Raw genomic sequence first — 21,687 nt, 5'->3', positions numbered from 1 at the left:
AAACTCCATAGATTAGCAGAAGAAGACTTCTGTTTCTCTACAGAGACTGATGAAAAGATTCTAGCAGGAACTGGGGACTGTTTAAACACCAAAGTTCCAAAGTTTGTTGTCTCTATGTTGTCATGTAAACAAAAGAATGGTTGGGTAGTGGGAGAAAAAGGGGTTTTCTGGAAGTTTTATTCTGGTGTTCTTATTCTTGTAGTTTTGTTAATAAACTTTCTTTATTCCTTTTAAGTTTTAAGCCTGTTTTGCTCTTGTTCTAATCCATATCTCACAGCAAGAAATAAGTAAGTTTTCTAGTAATTTTTTAGTTACTGCTTTAAAACCATGACAGCTGTATGCACATCACTGAGTCCTAGTTTGAAACATTCATCCACATTTAGGTAAATTAGGAAGACAAAATGACTCCCAAGCCACAGAGATGACTTGGGCACTTACAGTGATTTATTAATAATCCACCAATATGTTGCTGACTCTGGGTGCACTTGGACAACAGAGGACAGCTTTTTCACAATATGGGATTTAATTCTTTAGAATAAACAAGAAAAAATTTATCAGGTGACTCATGTCAGTGAATTTGCTGAAATAGCACTTCACTCTTACCATTGCACAGTGACTTAGGTTGATTCCTTCATGTGACCTTTATTTGCTGAATGACCTTTTTTTCTTTTATCAATAACCATATTCAAGTTAATTATCTGTTTAATAGTCCTTCACTAGAACTTTACTCTCATTTTGTGCTAATTTTCCATAAATTACCTCAGAAAAAAACCCAGACCATTCAATAACAAAGAACAGATTGTGAAAGTGCACTTTAGACATAATCTATAATGGTGTACTTCTTACGGGGCTGTGAGATAAATGTTGACTGTGTCAGGTATCAGTCCTAAAATTCTCAGGTGCATTCCAGGTCCCTAGAGGACCCTTTGGTCTCTGCATTGAAGCGTTATGTTGGACAAAATATGGCATATCATATTTCTGCCTTCAAGGTTTGGTGTCCTGCATAATGCCACAGTTGCATGACCCTTTCATTATTTCCAAGCAGAAATACTTTAGTATCCTGTAGGGGAAGCAGGCTTCTCAATTTTACACTAATTAGGCTTGACAGCTTTGCATTTCCAAGTTGCTTGAATTGTTTTTCCAAGGTAATTCCTTTTGTTTTGCCAGCTACTTTCTGTAAACATTTATGTGCTTGTTTATGGTAATTAATATCTCTCATTTCCTTGCTCCATTAAATGAAGGTACAGTAGAATTATTATGGTTGTTAAAAGATTTCCAGACTACTACAAGAAGAAGGAGATACTGCTGTCCTCATTTATCTAGATTTAGTGCACTTGCATATGTCTGCTGTTTAGCTATTTTCTAATGTAATAAGAATTTATTTTCTCAATTTTAAACATGTGACTTACCCTAGGCACCTAGTTTAAATGAAATATCTCTCTCAAAGCTCTTCTTTTCCCTTTGACAGATCTTGCAATTACTAGCACACATTTATTTGTTAAGGTGCATTACAGACATGTTTTGTCATGCTTTTTGGGGCATTCATTTTGCATCACACATAAGAATAGCATCTCTGTCCAGAAAATAACAACATACTGTAAGGATAGGTACAGATAAATAGCTATTATGGTGATTACCGTTAATTGACAAGAAGACTGATTTCCATGGCATCTTTCAAGTGAGAGTTCTTCAAAAGTTCTGCAATTTTTGGAACAGTATAAAACTTGCTGTGATAGAAGAAAGCTTTTAAAAATAAACTTTCAATATGTAGGTTACAGCATTTTTTTCTTCTGAAGAAAATTTAGCTTTTAGAAGTTACATTATTTGCAAAAAGGATAGTCTGACTTGACAGACACATATCCTGTAGAAGATTTCAGAGGCATAAGGAAACAATCCTTCTAAATACATGTTCTACACGTAGAAGCTGGAGACAAGTTGGTGCTTTTGAAAGTCTCTAGAGGGAGACCTGTTTGCCTAAGGAAGCCTTCAGGACATCATTATCACTTCTTATGGCTTATTAAAAACTTATTTTTAGTAGACACAGCCAACATTAAAACTATGGCCAACTGGCTCCCAATCACATACAGAATCCTCTCAAAAATGTTAGTATTCAAACTGAGACTGTTGTGCAATGTTGGAGTTTATGAGCTTTAGAAGAGCACAAAGATGTTTTGTAGGATTAGAACATAATGGAAATTATTGATGATAAAAGGTTTTGTACTATACAAAAAAACAGAACTGGGCCATACTTGGAAATTCATTGAAAGAAATACTCTGAAAGACTCTATAATACTTTAGTACATACTTCAGTGTTACTTTTTTTATTCATGTGAACATAGCTATGTTAAAATGAAGTATCTGTTGTAAAACAAGTATTTCAATAACGTGTCACTTAGTCTTCAAATGTAGAAAAGTCTGAAGACTGATTTGCTGGTTTTTTTTTTCCTTTAACAAGGCAGATCTGGTGAATGATAAAAAAATTATTTAATTTTATTTTATTTTATTGAGTTTTTTAATCATTAAAATGTGTTGAAAATGTCTAGGGCAAATAGGATCTGTCCTAGAATTACTACAAGTACTGTCTCTGATAGCTAGGTTTAAGATATCTTTTACAAACTTTCTGTTTGTAAGCTAATTAGTTAAAAAGCTAATTTTTCAATCTCTACTTTTAAAACACTACAAAAGACTAAAAAATAGCCAGCACATCTGTCTAAGTTTCAAGAGGTTTTTACTATTTCAGTGATTCTTTTATTTGTTCATCTTTGCTAATTAAAATATTCACAACTGAATACTCTTACTCATTTGTTGCTGCATATGTTTATCTTTTACTAGTATTCAGGTAATTGTTCATTTCTCAATTAACATTACCCAAAATTTTGAAATGCCCAGCCATGATGAAGATGCTAGCAATAGCAGGTGAAAGCCAGTAATTATCAGCAGTCATAAAGCAAGCAAGCTGAGAAGGAGTTATTAAAAATCATATCCCATGTCTGAAATAAAATGTAGTGGGCACACTGTGCTATTTTACCGTTCTTAAACACAGTGAGACTATATAAATACAGGTGCTTGCTTGAAACTTGTAAGTGCCAACAACCCAAGTTCTGAAGTAATTTTGAATTCAATTAACGTGAGAAGCTGAACAAAACAAATCCCTTAACAAGACCAGTACATGAAGGCTTACTTTTAAAAACTAGAGGATACAAAAAAAAAAAATCCATTTCATGAAGGAGAGAGCATTCTGCAAGAGTTGCAGCTTGGTGACTGTATCAATAGCAGTTAGAGGAGATGAAAACAGTAAATAAAGATATAAATAATATATACATATTAATATATAATAAATAAATTATATATATAATAAATAAATACAGTAAATAAATATAATATTTTAAAAGTTATTTGGTTTCTTGAGCTTTATATTCTCATCATCTGGATCTTCCCAAAGAACGTGGTGGAAGCAAACCCTTATTTTAAAACTAGTTCCCTAGCATTTCACTTCTTAATTCAAGTAGACAGATGAAAACCAGCATTGCATCATTTACACCAAATTGGTTTCAAATGCAGAAAATTAGGTGGATTGAGAAAAACTTCTCCACTGTTACCAGATGAGGAATTTGTTTTCTATTTACTGTCATGGAGATTGCTCTAATGCAGTAAGATCTCATTTGAGATGAAATATCACAAATGAAGATGAGAATCCTAGTGCCACAAAGTGATTAACAAAATGAGCTTTGTCAGGCAGTGTCAGTACAGCTGCAGCACAGCAGCTATGGGCCCACTGAACATTCTACAGCTGTGTGACTACCTGGCACACACCAGCATTTCAGGGGTAAGGCAGTGTATGCCAGGGTAAGCCTTTCACAGCCAGAACAGTTGTCTCAGTTTCATGACCTTGCAACTTGACAACTTACTGCACAGATTCCTGATAGAGGCAGTTGACCAAAGCACTGAAAAGCACACGAATCACACTGAATCAAGGATGGAAGAGACCTTTAAGATCATCTAGTCTCACTATCAAACTAGCAGCATTATCATCATAAACCATATCCCCCAGTGACACATCCAGACTCCTCTCAAACACTTCCAGAGGTGATGACTCCACCACCTCCCTGAGCAACTTACTCCCAAGACTAACCACTCTTTCAGTGATTTTTTTCATATCTGATCTGAACCTCTCTTGGCACATCTTAAGGCCATTTCCTCTTGCTCTTTCACATGGCAGAAGAAACTCTCACTGCAGCTTCCTTTCAGGTAGTTGTAGAGAGCAATGAGGTTCCCTCCAAGTCTCCTCGAGACTAAACAAGCTCAGTTTCCCCAGCAGCTCCTTATAGGATTTGTCTTCTAGACCCTTCATAAGCTTTGCTGCTCTTTCCGGGACATGTTCCAGCACCTCAATGTCCTTTTTAATGTGACCCCCAAAACTGAGCATAGGATTTGATGTGAGGCCTCACGAATGCAGAGTACAGAGGGACAGTCAGGGCTTGGACACCTGGGCACTAGCTGGCTGATGTTCAGCTGTGCATCAACCAGCATCCCTGAGCTCCTTTCTGCTGATCACCTCTCAAGCCACTCTTCCTTGAGCCTATGGTGCTGCATGAGGTTGCTGTGAACCAAGTGCAGGACTCAGGAGTTGGCCTGGCTGAACCTTATGGCATTGTCCTCAGCCCACTGTTTGAATCTTTCCATATCTCTCTGTGGAGCCTTCCTACCCTCCAGCAGATCAACACCTCCACCTGATTTGGTGTCATCTGTGAACTGGCTGAGGCTGTACTTGAGCTGCTTCTCCCAACCATCGATAAAGACGTTCAACAGGAACATCTTAAGGCCATTATACTGAATCCTGAATCCTGGGGAACACCACAGGTGACCAGAAGAAGGCAGTGACAGGTGGTGATGGTAGCAGTTGAAAGAGATACGTCAGGATGGGGTGACCAGCTAAAATTGCTAAAGTATAGAATATCACCAGGTCTCTTGGGAGAGGCTTGACTTCAAGTACCCTTAGGAATGTTCTGGACAATAGCTTTTCTGTCATAGTACAGCTTTCATTTAATTGCCCACTTGAAAGATGGTCAAAGTGCCAAAAAATAGCTCGAAAAGGAAAATCATAATCTGTTGTTGACTGTAAAAATGATGTATTAGTTGTCATCACAAAATAATACATATTATTTTGTGCTGGAGGGACATACATGTACAGATATTCCTGAAGTGCCACATCCAAACTGGCTGAATCATACAAGAATTGGTGTATTTATTACTTCTAATAGTTTTTCCAACTGCATGTACCAAGAAATTTGTGATAGCAAATAAAGCTTGATTTTCTCTTTTATCAGAGATCTTGAGAGAATCAAAAGTAAACCCCACCAATTGTATTCATAAATACAATAAAGAGTAATAGGTAATTTACATGAATATTCATATATTGAGCTCAGAAAATGGGCACCTTGTTATTCATCACTTTAAAACATGTTTATAGAATACAAATATATTGGTTCTTGGGTTTTTTTCCTTATGCTGATGAAAATGAATAGTACTTGGGGACCAAGTCTGCCTATTAAAGTGATGTGATACATTACCATGTTTGTACAGAAATGAGCACAGATGGCGGGTCTATTATTTCTCTAGTAAGAAATTAGTAATTTTTTTTCCCCAGGATTCAAATCTGAGCAACACTTGCTTAAGTCAGACTACCTCTGTGGGGATCCTTAAAATATTTTTCCCATTACTTGTACATTAGGAGTTAGAGAAACAGAAAGTGATTAATGCCATATTAAAACTTTAAAATGAATGAAGTCTCTCAAACCAAGAGTCTAAGATTTTCATATTTTCCCCACCCCCAAATAAAGGGAAACAAATTTTGCATATAAATGTGAGTCTACAGGGATGAAGCTTTGTGTACCATGCTCAGATTCCCAATAGCCTGTTTAGCTTTGACAGATCATTTCATTTACATTAGAGTATTTGAAGATGTTAGATTTATAGACATTTTTTAATTAATCACAATTATGTGGAGTATGAAACAACTTATAAGTAATTTATAAATTTTTGTAGGCAAAAGGTACCATTTCAAGCAAAGTGTAGATTAAACAAAAATATGTTGACTTTCATTACTTACTTTTATGAGAAGAATCAATAAAACAATATTTCATAAGGTTTTGTCAATGCCTTATTATACACCTGAAAAAAGAAAAAAGGTTTTCAGTCTGCCTTATGACTTGTCAGAGCATATAATTACAACAAACTCAAAATTAAATGAGAATTTTTAATGTCAATTGGTCAAAGCTGGATCATCTTGCAGTGAAAGCAAATTTAATATGGGTTAGGATTTCCAATAACAATAAAAATGCAAATGTATGTATTAATTTACTTCAATACATTGATTGTACTCACATTTGGGCATTCATTACATACTGTCTCTGCCACTTTCTTCCTCACACTCTTCCCCTGCTCCAGCACAGAGTCCATCCCATGGGAGTCAGTTGTCCATGAACTTTTCTAATGTGGGTCTTTCTTACAGGCTATAGTTTTATTAGTTTAACGCTAGGTTTTAAGTTTGTGAAGACAAACTTCTCCAGCGTGGGTCTTTTCCACAGGGTGGAGTACATCAGCAGGCTGCTCCAGTGTGGGTCCTTCCAAGGGTCACCTGCCAGCAAACCTGCTCCAGCATACACTTCTCCCTCCATGGGTCTGCAGGGCTGTTTCTCTCATATTATCAGTTCATCTCGTCCACCTCCTCTTGCTCAGCAGTTTTTTCTCCATTTTAAATCACAGGAGTACCGTCACCGTCACTGTTGGGCTTGGGCTTGGCCAGCAGTGGGTCTGTCTTGGAGCTGGCTGGCGTTGGCTCTGCTGGACATGGGGAAAACTTCTGGCATCTTGTCCCAGAAGCCACTCCTGCAGCCTTCCCTGGGCTTTGCTTTTGCCAAGCAAACCAAATATATTTTAGGCAAAATATTCGTCCAAATCAAATTCCATTTAAATTAATCTTAATTTTTGAAATTCAGCTCTTCATTTTCCATATGTGATGGTTACTCCTCATATGTTCCTGGGGGAGAACTCACATCCAGAACCTGGAGGATCAATTTCAAGACTGAAGTCTTGGAATACAAAATTAAAAACTCTCAAAGGAGTAAAAACTTTGCAAAGCTCGAATAATAACACATCACTTCAAAAGTATGAGGACTTTTTTGAGAGAAATATCAACTCCTTTAAGAGTCAAGGTGGGAATGTGGTAAATATCTAGTAAATTTGATTAAACAGAAAACTTTGAAATGTGTAGTGATTATACCAATACTGGGTCCATAGAGTGAGTTGGTGTGTAAGGATTGGTATTTTCTCTATTGACATAAACTTGTATGTTAATTGGGATCTTCAACTGTGCAAGACTTCTGATTTCATTGTAGAAATAGCTGAAAAAGAAATGATAGTATTGAATGAGGCATTGCCAAATAATTCCCAGGTGTGTTAAACTAATAAAATTGTAGTCTAGGGAAGTTCCAGCTTCTGCATGATTTATTTCTTCCTGCATTGTTAGAGAAATGAGTATCATTGAATTAAAAAAAAACCAAAAAACAAACAGAAAGGGTATTCTTTTTCATAGCTATGCAGTTCACAGGCAAATGTGCAATAGTTGGGTTTGCAGCATTTGAAAAAAAGGTGTTAATTGAAGAATTCTGAGTGACAGAAAGTGAGAACACAGATTTTGCATGCTGTGAAACAGAACAAGACCACTGGATAAAAAGGATAGACATAACCTTCAAGATTTTTTATAGTGTTATGGAGTGAAGAGGAATTTTGGTGTTGCATTGAACTAGTGTGTTATTTTTTCTGGTCACTGCAGTATTGTTCAGCTGGAATTCGTTATTTATTTATTTACATATTTTGTTTTATACAAATGACTGCCAAAGAAAATTTTGAAGGTTTTTATATTTAATTTTAATTTTTTTCACACTTAGAATTACCAGAAGATTGGTTGACCCAGCCCAAATTGCTGCATTAACAATGGCTCAAGACTAGCAGGCAGACTGTGGGGTTTGTCCACACCCCTATACAGAGCTTTTCCCCATCACCTCAAGCTGGCAAATGGCTCCATTGCTACAAGACAGCACAGAAAGTTGTCTGCTGTAAACCAAAATAACACTTTTTCAATTATATGAGCCATTGATTTATTCAGTATGTACACTTCCTCAGGAATATCCTAAATCTCATTTAGGGTGATATTTAAGTAAAGATCAAGGACAAAATATTGTTGTTATGTGGTAACCTTCTTTTATTGAACTGCATTCATTGTTTAGCATATATACAAGCTTTTCTGTAGAGTTAAGAGGACCTGTAATGTTTTTGATGAAAGAAATTCTGCAAAATTTGAATATGCTGTGTTGTCTGCGCTTACATGTGGATGCAGCAGGCAGGAATTAGACATTTCTGATAAGGTTATTTCATTTCTTTTTCATGCAGCAAAACATCTGGCAAAGTACTTTTGAGACAGAGACATATAGAGCTATCCTATTATAGAGTATGCTGAAAAAATATAGCATATGGAGGGTATTTGCATAATGTACAATATCTGTAATGAGAAGGTAGATACTCAGTTTTTCTTGCATAACTTGAGTATTACATATAATATGGTAAGTTGAATGAAGAATTGCTTCTTAATAAGCTACAGAATCCTGCTCAGTGGCTAGTTTATTTACTGTATTTTGAATTTTGTTGTATTCTAAACAATGTTCTACTTACTCAATGAGTTATTTTTAAAATCAGCTTGTATCTGTTTTTTCCTTTTTCTTTTTATATATTTATATGTCTAGTACATTTTGGCCTATTCTTGCTTATATAATTTATGTAATGCTGAATAATTTATGCACAATGTGGCTGTTACCTTTCAAAAATATTCTGTCTGCGCATGCACTCATACAAACACTAGAAAACTTCAGGTTTATTTCTGAACTTACAGCGTGTATGGTATCTGGAGTTTGTTATAAAAACCTGAAATGTCACACATTTAGGCAATCATCATGCCATTGTATTTAGCAAAATCAAAATGGAGCACAGTGTTTTTGCACACACACAAAAAGACATGCACAGGGCTGAATTTTTCATGCTACAAAATGCAGATAACTTTGCTTATTAAAGTTTGCAGTAAACTTAAAGTGCTAATAAATAACAGAACTTTGCAGAATGTAGTAATTATATTTTGTTGTATTTCTTTTTTTGTGAAAAATATGTGCACAAAATTAATCCATCTCATTAAAGAGGTATGCTGGTGCCATGAGAGATAATACAAATTAGAAGATGACTCTCTGAGAGTAGAGTAAGTTACTAAACCATTTTTATGTGTGTTTCTGTATTAAACTAGCTATACGCACCGTGTGGTTGGCACTGGAATCAAAGCTCAGTCTGCAAATCCAGAAGTAAAAGTGAAGGGAACAGATCCTGTAATAAGTCAAATTATTGACAAGCTGAAACATGTTATTCAGGTAAGATGCTTCTTCCTGTGGATACAGTATAGTTCTTACTACCACTCTAGTAATGAAAGTATTAATTTACTGCACCATGAAGGTTAATTCGAGTTTCTGCTGAGTGCACATCTACAGCAAAACACTAGTTGCTCTCTGTCTCACTTCAGTTATTAAAAATGATTTAGTTAAAAGGCTTGCATATGGCAGATAAGTGTAGGAAGTGAGGCTCTGGCAGCTGGGCCATCTGTACCTGCAAGTACCGCAGCTCGGCATTGCAGTGAGCATACAGAAGCACAAACAATATGATTTAGGGACGTTAACTGGGTGCATATGTTTAAATAACAATAAAACGTAATTTCCCTCTTCCCTCTTTACTAAATCTAGTTTCTTTCTTAACTTATATTGCTGTGAGGCTTTTTGTTTAGAAGCCAGACAGAAAAACTAGGAAGTCTGAATGAAAATCATGTGCCTGTTGTTTGTTACCTGATGTACATATCTGTGAATTAGTAAATTTAAGGCTTACAAGGAAGTCAATTGCAAGATGGTTCTGTACAATCATAATACTGTAATAAATTTACAGGATTACAGGTATCTCTAGTTACATGCACATTTATATGAACAGATAGCCAGAACTAGAGGACAAAAACATAATGTCTGTGGAAGACAACAGTTATTTTGCTCTGTATTCAGCTCTGTATTTCAGTTTAAAAATACAAGTTTTCACTCTGATCTGAAGGCTCAGTGACCAGAAAGGTTCTACACGTGTTTCTTGTCAGTGACCCATTTAATCCAGTACCCTCTCTGCGCTGGTAAAAAGAGAAGCTACTTAGGAAGACCACGAAGATCCTCCCTTTTATTGTCTTCCTTTCTCTACCCCATTCCCCAAACAAGAAAATTAGAGATATTGTCTTCTCCATGCCTAGTGCATTTAGATCCATCTAAGGACTTGCTTTAATTCTTTTTTCACATCTTCTTGACAGCTTTTAAATACAATTTCCCTTACGGTTTCTGGAGTTGAAATATTACTGATAGCTTCACAGTAAACCCTTTTGGTTCTTATATCTCTAATTGTGAACAATAACTCTTCTCTGACAACAAAACAAAGAGTGATGAAATAGAAAAAAGAAGAAAAAAACAGAAAAAAATTTCTTTTCCATCAGTAGTGTTGTTTTCTAGAAGAAGTGCCATTAGTTTTGAAGTTCAAAGGCAATCATTATTCTTTCCTTCCTAAAAGAAATATCTTTTTTATCCCTCTAGCCTCAGCATCATGCTTTTGTCTCTCTTCTTTATTAAAACAGCATCTACAATGGTGGGAAAATCAATGCAATTTTCCTTACAAGAGATGCCATGATTTAATTAATATCTACAAAATACTTTACAAAGATAAACTTTGCAAATATTACTTGATAAGTTCCAAAGTCTTTCATTTATCAGGAATGCTTTCCTCCCTTTATATTAAAACTGTCTGTATAGTTTATTGTGTTGGTTTCCTCTAGAGACTTGAAGTTGTGTTGTTTTCTCCTTGAGTGAGTACCTAAAAGAGTGGAATAGAATATTTCCATTATAAAGTATTTCATTTTGAGAGCTTGCTTGCCCTTGTCCCTAAAGACTTGAGTGGATCTTGGGGAAAAGGACATATAATTTACATACTGAAATGCTTACTAACCTCCAAGTATATTTTCTTTCTGTGGGATAGTTTCTTTCCTTGTAGCTCTGAGTATGAAAATAGGGTCAAGGGATAAAGAGAGCATACAAATCCTTAGAGACCTGACATATAACTGTTTTACCCCAGGAAAAAAAAAAAGGGTTGTAGAAGCTGGAAAAAAAGCTTCTTCACCATTTGCTGCTTGGAGATGGAAGATGAGGAGTGTAAATTAGAAATTCAAATACAAAATATCACCTTTTTGTCCTGTGTGGTATGAAAAATGATGAATCACATACTAAGCCTACAATGGGCAGAAAATAAGGGGAGCTTAATGGATTGTGGTGATGCCTCAGAGACAGAGTCAAACCTAACACACTATCCAAGCTGTATTACTGAACTTTAAAATTTTAAGTAGCTAACTTAGTAGGAACAAAACATATTGGTCAAGTTTTACAAAACTAATTCCTGAAATTTACAAAACTATATACTTTAATTCATCTTCAGAGTGAAAATAGCAAAAGGGCAGAGATTTTTGAGATCCCTTTCTGCTCATATTTAATGTTAATTTAGGAAAACAGATCAATACCATTCTGTCCTGCATACAGAAAAGGACAGATTTCTTATCATCTCCTCTATTTTTTTCCTGTTGGATAAACAAAGGCATAAAAGTCCCAAGCAAAGAATTAGCTTTAAAATATGTAAACATACATTGTTTAAACTCTGTTTTCTAGGTTCTTTCCTCTTAAAAAATTTAAACACTTGAAATCAATCCCTGGTTGCATAAGTGACAGTACCTCCTTTCAGCAGGCAGTGGTTTCTGGGCAGTTCTGCTTTTTTAACAGTAATCCTCCTTTTTCCATAAATAGTGGATTTACAAAAAAATCAATGGAACTTTTTGATTCTGTTGGACCCCAATGGCTGTAATCTGTGCCCTGGACTCCACAGGTTCGTATTCACAACAGAAAAGTGCTATTAGAGGAACTTAAATGAGATCTGCTGAACCAGTCAGTGCTGAATATGGCTTGAAAAAGTCACCTTCTTCTGTACAACTCCTTACTTGTATAGACTGGTATATTGGAGAGTTTTAAATTTTGAACTCTTCTTCATTCATTTATCTTCAAGCAGAAAAATTATGGGTTCAATGCATATCATTTTATGTACTGCAGCCTGCAGCTATCACTCTAATAGGTAATCAAGATAAGCAAAGTCAGTTTCATATGGCATAAATAGTAATGGAAATTATCCTCCTTTCTTCCCCAATCATTTAAACCCATGATTAATTCATCATTCCTGCAAGTACAAACACTAAGGTTATGAAGTAAGTGTGATATTTTGGAGTTGTGATTACAGGTGATGGGACCTTGGTCTTTTCAGTGTGATTTTTCTTTCAGAAGACAATCTCAAAAAGATACTGCTTTTGAAAGTAATAGACCTTACTTGGAGCTTGTATTTACAGGTTAAATAAAGTCTTACTCATTTCAGGAAATCTTGCCATAGCAGAAGATACTCCTATGTCTGCTGTCTAAATTAGGCAGACCAAATCTCACCCTGGAGATCTCCAGAGGCACCTACCATTAGTGACTATACTGGAAATTTAAATGCTTCTATCAAGATAAATTATTTCCAATTTCTAGGTGCAGTAAAAGGCATGTCTGAACTTATTTGGAAAAGATCCCATTTTGCACTGTTATACCACTAGACTGCTGGCTGATATGCATAAAATAATATTTACCTTCTCCACAAAGGGCTGCAGACTGTCCCTAATGGAATTGATGCTTACGTTCCTTAAAGGTGTAAATGCCAGTACTTCATATGACATTAAATGCTGGTGACAGTCTAATTTTTCCTTTACATCTTGTCATTGCTATTGCATGGTGAGCACTGTTTCACCATGCTGCCATTTTCCCATTTACCTATCTCAAAAATGGTGCAAAAATAGTGAGATGAGACTTTGTTTTGACACTGATTTGGCATGCTAACAGCTAAATTTTCCATCTGCATTTTTTAAAGCTTTTATCCATGTACATCAGCAAAGTCGAGTTAATATGTGTTTTTGTAAGAGCTGTTCAAGTATGGATTGGAAATGGGGATGGAATATATTACCTGAATCCTCAGCTGCTCATACAGAGACACATGTTTTGAAATCATTCATGCACAAGGTGTGGCACTTGCAGTTGTGCCTACTTACTGTAGTGTTACAATAACCACCTAAAGCCTTTCTGCCTCTTACACTAGTGCCAACAGCTGTATAAATGTCACAAATTAAACATTTTGATGACTTTTTCAATGACTGAAATGCAGTTTGTTGTCATGAAATGAGGGAATTCTCAAGAGTACAGCATTAAGCAGATGCAGTTTGACACACTCTTCAGTAACATGCTCTTGGAGACTCACTTTCTAAATTTTTCTTTCTCTTCTTAAATGCTTTTGATATGGTTGATATGGTGTAACCTGCAGTTTATACCTTTCAATAATGGGTAAGTGGGAAGCAAAATTTCAGTGCACTTTATGCAGCAACCATTTAATATTCACTGGTATTAGAATTGCTTTCAGCCGCATTTGCTCCTAAACTGACTATTTATTTTTTGTTGCTCTAGGAAAGCCTTCCTCACAAGTTTATTTTGTATTTCATATTACAAATGCATATCTAAATGTTAATTTTGCCTTAGATTTTGTTTTTACTGTTTGTTTGTTTTTTTTTTTACACTTGGTTTCATCCAAAGTTAGAACAAACCTACAGGTAAAGAATAGCTCAGTGTGTTGATTGAGTTAATTTTTTTTCCCAGTGATTTGTAGGTACTGCTCCTTTTTTTAAAATTTATTTCTGGAAGTAATACAATGCTCCTGTCCTTTTGAAAGCAAACCCTTGGACAAATTCTGGTTTTGGCAAGGCATGATAGTAGAGTACTAGTGATACAGGGATATCAGGATATTCCTACTTGACAGGGAAGTCTATTGCATATTGTTGTGTGAGCTGTTTCAGTCTTTTATCCCCTCTATGGAGAGCTGCCTCTGACTGCTGGCTGGTGCCAACAGTATGGTAAGTGCTTGATTATTACCACTGCATGTAAAATATTGGCTGAATTCCTGTAAAAATATTAAGCAGCTAGAAATGAGGTGGGAAATTATTTTCTGAGTTTCATACGCCTCCCTTTAAAATATACTTCAACTTCCAGCCTCAAAAGTACACAAAAGAGTGCAGGATTGCTGATGCTTTGTATCTCTTGAGAGTGAAAAGGTTTTCTTCACAGTTCTCTGATGATAGTGAAGCTATAAACCCTTCTTGTTTACCTTCACTACACAAAGGTAGTCTTTCTGTATTAGTAAGTCAAACACTAAAAGTTATATGAACATGCTGAGATGACTGTATGTCTTGGAAAATTAAGGTTAAACTCAAACCTAAATATTTTTAGGTTTACAGGTAGAAGGCAGGAAAAAACAAAAGCAATTAGGAGGGTATGCAGTTTAGCTGATGCATCTACCACTGTGGGATTCTTAGGAGGTAAATTGAGAAAAACAGTCACCAGCCACATAGTCCTTCTGATCAGTAATTTACTTAAAACGCCAGCAGCAGTTTCCCTATCTTACTTTGTTTTTCACTAACTAGATTACCAGAATTATTAAGGGCTAATCAAAGTCCTGTTCATTTAAAAAAAAAATTATTTTTGTGAAGTATCTTTTTTTAAATAGGATTTATGCCTAAATGGCAAGAGTATACATTGCACACAGCTTTCTGAAATTGTTTGTTGTACAAATTTGTATAAAACTCTTAATAATGGGCTAATTTAAAAAAATCCTTAACATTTGATTTTTTGTTATTTTTCTCCTTGCATTTCTTATAAAGCTTTGCACAGTGCACAGTGAGAAAACCTTTTTCTTGATGCAGCAGGGAGATACTGTCAATTCTTATCCATTTTGTGAAGAGAACAGTGGCAGAGAAAATAAATCAGCCTTTTCTTGCTACTTACGTGGATAGTGATACTAACTGAAGTATTCATTATGGTACAGATCCTATCTACAAAAGTCTATTTTGCACCTAAATTGTTTGCTATTATAGCTGGTAAAAATTGCTTGTGTTAGGTTTTTTAACCAAACAGGACCGTTGTTTTACCTTCTCATTTTTAAGTACAATATTAAGGGGAGTTTTGAGATTTTGGGAGAGCCTGGGATAGCTCTACCTGCTCTTCATAGAGACCACCACACCCCATACATTGTTATAATACATACTTCTGAATCAATATTCTTATTTCATTGATAATAGAGGAATATTCTCCAACTGATATGCTTGGAACAATGTGTTTGGTAAAAAGGGAAGAGAAATGTAGAGTGGTATCAAATAAGGTTTTAGAATATTTAAGTTAAGCAGGATATCAACTCTAGTCAGAAGTGTATATCAAATAGGGGCTCTAATTTATGAAATCTGACACACATCACAAAGCCGTCCCATCGTTACCTTAACTGACAGCCTCTTAAGAGCAGATGCTCAGCAACTACAGAGAATAATATCATATCAGGATGGAAAGTATCAACAAAAGTTTGAGAAGACACTTACTGTTCCTGTTAGTACTAATTAATGACAGATATAATCTGTCAACATCTCAGTAACATTAAGATAATACTTTGTATTCAAGCAAATACATTAAAAAGGAAAAAGAAGAGTGGGACAGTAACTGGACTTAGCAGTAGGTACCATTAAGATGTAAGTGCCATTTATGTGGTGTTGTAGTGGTCTTCTCAGTACTGTGGAAGTTCCTGCTGACATATCAAGGGAATAAGCAGGATGCCTGTGCTGTGTGTCCATTTGTGTTTTGTGCTGAGTGAGCACTGTGTCCCACCTTGGTTTGCTGCCTGTGGATTGTGTACAGGAGCAGAGAGTATTCAAATTTAGCAGCAGTTCCAAAAATGTTGATGGGAATGCTTTACCTTTTGTCAGTCCAAGTGTCACAGCTGAGGAGAATGCTACTGGGGGGGTTGAGGATTGGACTTGAAGACCTTTAAAGGTCCCTCCCAAGCTGAACTATTCTATGATTCCATTGACTCCATGACTATGCTGTGTGAACTCCTATGCTGTTAACTCCAGGTAATAAACATGGGAAGAGCTGTCATCAATACTATGGACATGAAAAGGTGTTGTCAACAATTATAAAACAGAAAGCACAAAGAAAAGAGGTTCCTTTATCTTCAGTGATTATAAGACCATTTCTTAGAATATGTACAAAGTATGTCACTATGCAAAACTGACATCTGAAACAAAACATGTACCACAGAAGGACAAAACAAATTTAAAAATAATAAAAAAAAAAGCAGAAGCATTTAAATGGTTAACTGTAAAAAGGCAGAAGCATTTCAGTGGTTAACTGTTAAGGGAAAAAGGTTGCTGGTCACAGACTTTCTGGCCTGAAAAGTAATGCATCCTTTTTGAGCATGTTGAATGTTTCCTATTTGAGACAAGCTATTTCCTTTTGGTCTCAGTCCTGGGAAATCCTCGGAGGCAGTGACCTGTGGAGAGCAATACAGAGCAAGTCATTTGCTGCAAGCATCATCATAATTTGTTCTCCTTGCCAGTTTGTAAAATAAGCAATGTGTTCTGTAGGCACAAGAAATACCAGTCTGGAAAGCAATCTGTTGCTCTGAAATCTTATAAACAGAAATCTGATGTTATCTATGAGGGCTGTGTGTCGCCTAAGGAACTCATCTGCTTGCTGGAAGTTTTGGAAATTGTGGAAAGCAGCAGCATAGTATGGAGCATTCAACTGCTTTTGAACCCCGTGGGTCTGAAATTCATGTGGATAACACAAACAGTATTTGAAACTGTACCGTATAGTTTAAGGTCACAAATTTTGCTCAGCACAACCCTGGTTTTGTCTTGAGAGAGTCAGTCAGCAAGCAGTTGAAGAATCAGTAGCAAAGGTGAAATATTTAATTTGCATGAAGTCTCAGCAAAGCTGTTCAGGACTGTGGAAGTGTCAGAAACAAGCTGTGCTGTACATTTTTTTAAAGCAGTTTTTGTTTCAAGAGAGAATACAGAAAAATACAAATATATCCTGGCAGACTATGATTATGTGCTAGGTTTGTGGGTAGGTTTCTTATCTTTTCTCCTGTACAGAAACATTACACTGCTCTGTATTTAACTGATACATTTAAAATATAGAAACCAAAAGAAACATGATAAATATGCTGATTCTATATTCCTTCTAAAACAAGCATGTAAAAAATACATTCACAGAAGAAAACTTGTCAGGATAGAAAAAATAATAACTTTGATAGTAACTCAATTGAATAGACATTTATATATTTCTTTACAAAACAGATTAGCTATTATTTTGGAAAAATATTTTTCAAATTTCATCTTTAAAAAAACAAACCAATCTTAATATACTTTATTAAACAGATTGTGAAGTCTAAGTTAAGTTCTTTAATGTGTTCATTTCTTTAAATGACTTTTCAAAACCTTACATCTTAAAAGTAAATATTATTTGTTTGTTGGCTTAAAACCAGTATACTTACCAGTTCCTTAATGCTGTGTTTTGGCCTTTTTAACACTTGTCTGTGTCTGATAAGCTCCATCTTTAAGAGCAGACAGAAGAAAGCTTTGAAGATCAAAACATTCTTCTTCCAAGCACCCACCCTAACTTGTTTGCTAAGCTCCATCCTTGTTGGTCATACTTTGTAGAGAAAATGGAGACACCTCTTTCTCCTTCCTACTCTGGAACCAGTGGTAATAGTAGCAAGTGCTGTTCTGGTAGTGGGACACTGGTGGGACACCTCTGCTTCCTCTTTTCCCTGCACGTTTCTTTTTTCTCTCAGTGAGTCATTATTCAGCTTGATCGATGGACTTCCTCACTGCAATGATAGAACTAGTCCTATCAGTTAGTACTAAACTGTAAGATAAAAAAACCCCAAGCAACTGTATCTTTAAAGAGAATCCTAAACCAATCCTGGATCTGTTAATTCCTAAATAAAATATACAGACCCCATTTTTTCATGTATGATAATGTTCTGATTAGAAACTTCTCTTCTTGTAACTTGCTTGTCACTTCAGTTGAGCAAAATCACTAAAAGTAATCACTATCCTCGTCTTGTTTACTTGACATGTGATTACTGTATAAATCTCATAGGTACACTGGCCCATAGTCCAGGCTGTGCAAATGATAAAAAGAAATTTTGTGATAGAAGTACTGTAAGCTAACTTCAGATTAAAGTGTTTTCCTTTATTTTCTGCCTGTTAATGGGATGTATATTTGCAGTGAATACAGACTTGTCCTATCCTTCTTCTATAATCCTCTAAGTATTCTGCCAGGTCCAGTTTCCCCTTGTCAGCTTCTTATTTCTGCTTCCTGACCCTCCCCAGTTCTTCTTCCTCTTTCAAATAATCACATGGTTTTAATCTCATTGAATAAAATACTTCCCTGTCATATTTGATATCTCTTTTAACAGATATCTGACCTTCTGTCTCTGTTGGTACACAGGTCTGGAAAAATGACAACCTAGCTCAAAAGCAAGAATGTTGTTTCCCAGTCAGTCAGGACTGTAACTGAAAAAATTAATTTTAAATGTCTGAATAAAGGTCTTACTGTTAGCTACTAACTAGTAATGCAGGAAAGTAGGAGAGAAGTGTATCATAGCCTCTGTGAAAACTTTTGTCTTGATTGTGATGAAAGATAGGGAGGCATTTTAAAGTGTGAATAATGAATGACTATGATAGAAACACAGTGATAAGATTGAAAGAGGCTGCAAAATCCCAATTCTGTTACCTTGAACTGTAATTTCCTTCTTAATGCAGCTGCCTTGCCCTAACTCTACCTTACAACAGAACTGCTTACTCTGGTCTATGCTTCCTTATTGATGCACACAGATCTGGGCAAACAAAAAACTGTAGCATAATATGTCAGTAAATATACCAACATTTTTGTGAGAATATACGAACTTCTCTGCCAGACCTGTACCACAGTAAGGCTACTGTTTATAAAACTATCCATCATTAATTTCTTTATTTCTTCATCTTCTGATTTAACACCCTTGTCATACAGAAAAATGTAACAATCTGCTTTCCAAGTAGGTCTCATACAGATTTTGGAGAGTCAGGTAGCATCATAACCATGGAACATGGCATTCAATAGTTGCTTGGAAATTCTTTGGGAAGAGTTTTTATTTATTTTAATAATTTAGTCCATTTCATCTGTTTTTTTTCCACTTTCTGTTTGACTGTTGTTCTCTTCTATCATTTCATTCATTAGAAGTCCTCCTCTAAAGCTCTGTACCTCCATGCCACAGTTCAACATTACATACCTAGTACATATTTTGTCACAGCTGTCAGATTTTCCCCATTCTCCTGTTTAAGAACTCTTTTACAACCTATTTGAAACCCTGTTTGGAGAGCCAGACGTCTGGTTCCTTTACAGTCCAGCTGCAATTAGTTCCTTCTGTAACAGGTCTCTTAATTTCTAGTGTCTACTGTTCTTAATTAATCAGATTCTTTTTTTTTTTTTCTTGCACTTTTTCTTCAGTTTTAGATTAATATTGTTCTTCTACTTCTGGTTTCATAGCCATGTAGGATTCTGAAAGTATGTCATTAAATGCTACTATGGAGGGCTTGGTCTTCAATTTTTTTTCCTAGCAGCTTAAATGTTGTCTCCAGAACTTTTCTGATTGATTTTGTATGAACCTACATGTACCCTTAATACCTTTTCTTATCCAAAAAATCATTACGTATCTTATCTACATAACTCACAAGGTTCACCATAGCCAGGTACTGTGATTTCTTTAGTTACTACATGTAACAGGAGTGCATTTGTTATTGCTTTTATTGCTTATACTGGCATTCTATGCAGATCCTTCAAGAAACCACTTGTTTGATTTTCTTCCAGCCCTTTTAAGGAAGTCTTGTATGAGAAATGTGCTGAGATCAGAGTGTAAAGTTAGGATTTAGCTGTTGAAGTGTGGACATACCCATTTAGATGCTTCTTAGAACATAATCATAATCTGGAATAATCAAAGAACAGACTTGTCTCCTTATGCAATCTCAGACCCCTGGGTTGGTCAGATTTGAGTGCATTTTTCTGCTGGATAACCGTAGTTAAACACTGCAGGTGTTGCAAACAGACACTTGTATTTTTGGTGTAAGTAAAATTAAATCTCATAAAACAGTCAGCTTGATATATCGTGGGGGCTTATATATGAATAGGTCAATTCATAAAACATCAGTTTTAAGAAAATTGTTTCATGCACATGAGTAAAAAGATGTGTATCTTCCTGTCTAGGAGGTAATCTCTTCAGTTAGAAACTTCTGTGTGACAGAAGTTTTATCAAGAAATAATGGTGTATGAAAACATAGCAAGTAATAAAATAGTTTTGGGGAATTCTGAGGAAGCATTTATTTGAAAGTTCTAAAAGAGAAAAAGCATTGGTTTAAAATGAAACTTCTAACTGAAAAAATCTTTTAATGTCATATACTTTTCATTCCTGCTTATGCTTCCTATTTAATTTAATTTCTAATATTTCCTAAAACTTTTTTTTCCAACAGGAAGGAAAAAAACCCTAGAAATAAATTACAGAAACAAAAAATAAGAGAAAGTGTTAATAATTGAAATATAGGAACAAATAAGAAGCTATGAATATTTAAACTCTGTTTTATTTTTTATTTGATATTTGTGTAATCTTTTTTTTTTCCCCTCAGATATTATTTTGATTTTTGATTCCATATTCAGTTTAAAAACACCTAATTGAAGATTTTTAATTTAAAAAAAAATTATATAATATGGAGAACTATATGCTCATTAGATTATTTCAAGGAAATTTTGCTTAAGACATTTCCTATTATAGATCAACGAGGAATGTGCACCCCAAGATTGTACTCTTTTCTTCTGTACTTCTGTATTTTACAGGAATGGGTGGCTCAGTAAAGACTTAATTTTATAAAATTCTTTTATTTTTGATGCTGCTCAACTTCTTTTTCCCCTTCTTGTTCTCTCTCTTTTGTTTGCCAATACATTTAAAATAATAATGTTTCAAGCACTTCAATGATTATTTTTGAGTCTTGCCTTTATTGCTTTCTAAGTTGTATGACAGTTCATTATTCAGGCTGTGAAATATGCAAGTTCCTTCAGGATAGGAAAACAGTATATTGGTATTGTTTGTATTTTTAGAAAAATGCAGAGTAACATGAATATCTATTACTACCTTGATGGTGAAAGCAAAATTGTAGCCTGGGTTCAAACCTTGAGTCATTTAAATCTTAAATCCTCTAAATTGGTTGTTTTCTCTGCAGGAAAAGGGAAAAGACACCTCCAGAGTCACTTCAGGCTTGAGATTGTGCGACTCATACTCTAGAATGTCTCATTTTTTCTATTTTGGCATTCTAGAATAACCACACTCCAAACTGAGGTACCTTTCTCAGATACATTTGGCCAAAGATACAGAATTTGTTTTATTGTGGGCTACACTGAATTCTGTTTGCATTTGTTCATGTGGACCAAAGGCAGCTGTCTTTCAAGAATAGATTGACTGCCACACAAAAATCCTGTATGTTTCTAAAACCTATTAGAAGCTCCCCGGATGTGAAAACTTTATTAAAACCCCCTGATAGGCTAA

At 35.3% G+C, this 21,687-nt stretch overlaps 1 protein-coding gene and 1 long non-coding RNA gene across 2 annotated transcripts in view; one reads left to right on the top strand and one right to left on the bottom strand.

Moving 5' to 3' along the window:
* Positions 1–21,687, top strand: part of GPC5 (glypican 5) — a 587,425-nt gene that overhangs the window by 180,661 nt on the left and 385,077 nt on the right. The window contains exon 6 of the mRNA XM_015623392.2: positions 9,350–9,470. Within this exon, the coding sequence (XP_015478878.1) occupies positions 9,350–9,470 (121 nt within the window). The remainder of the gene's footprint in view (positions 1–9,349; positions 9,471–21,687) is intronic.
* On the bottom strand, positions 301–7,398 carry LOC117244365. The gene is made up of 3 exons (XR_004497296.1): positions 6,385–7,398; positions 6,110–6,171; positions 301–2,461 (listed from the first exon to the last, which is right to left on the bottom strand). It is a non-coding gene; the product is annotated as an uncharacterized LOC117244365 (long non-coding RNA).

The sequence above is a fragment of the Parus major genome, chromosome 1 (assembly GCF_001522545.3).
Source record: "Parus major isolate Abel chromosome 1, Parus_major1.1, whole genome shotgun sequence".
Classification (NCBI taxonomy): Eukaryota; Metazoa; Chordata; class Aves; order Passeriformes; family Paridae; genus Parus; species Parus major.
The sequence above is the reverse complement of the archived record's forward strand: the minus strand, read 5'-3'. Positions and strand labels throughout refer to the sequence as shown.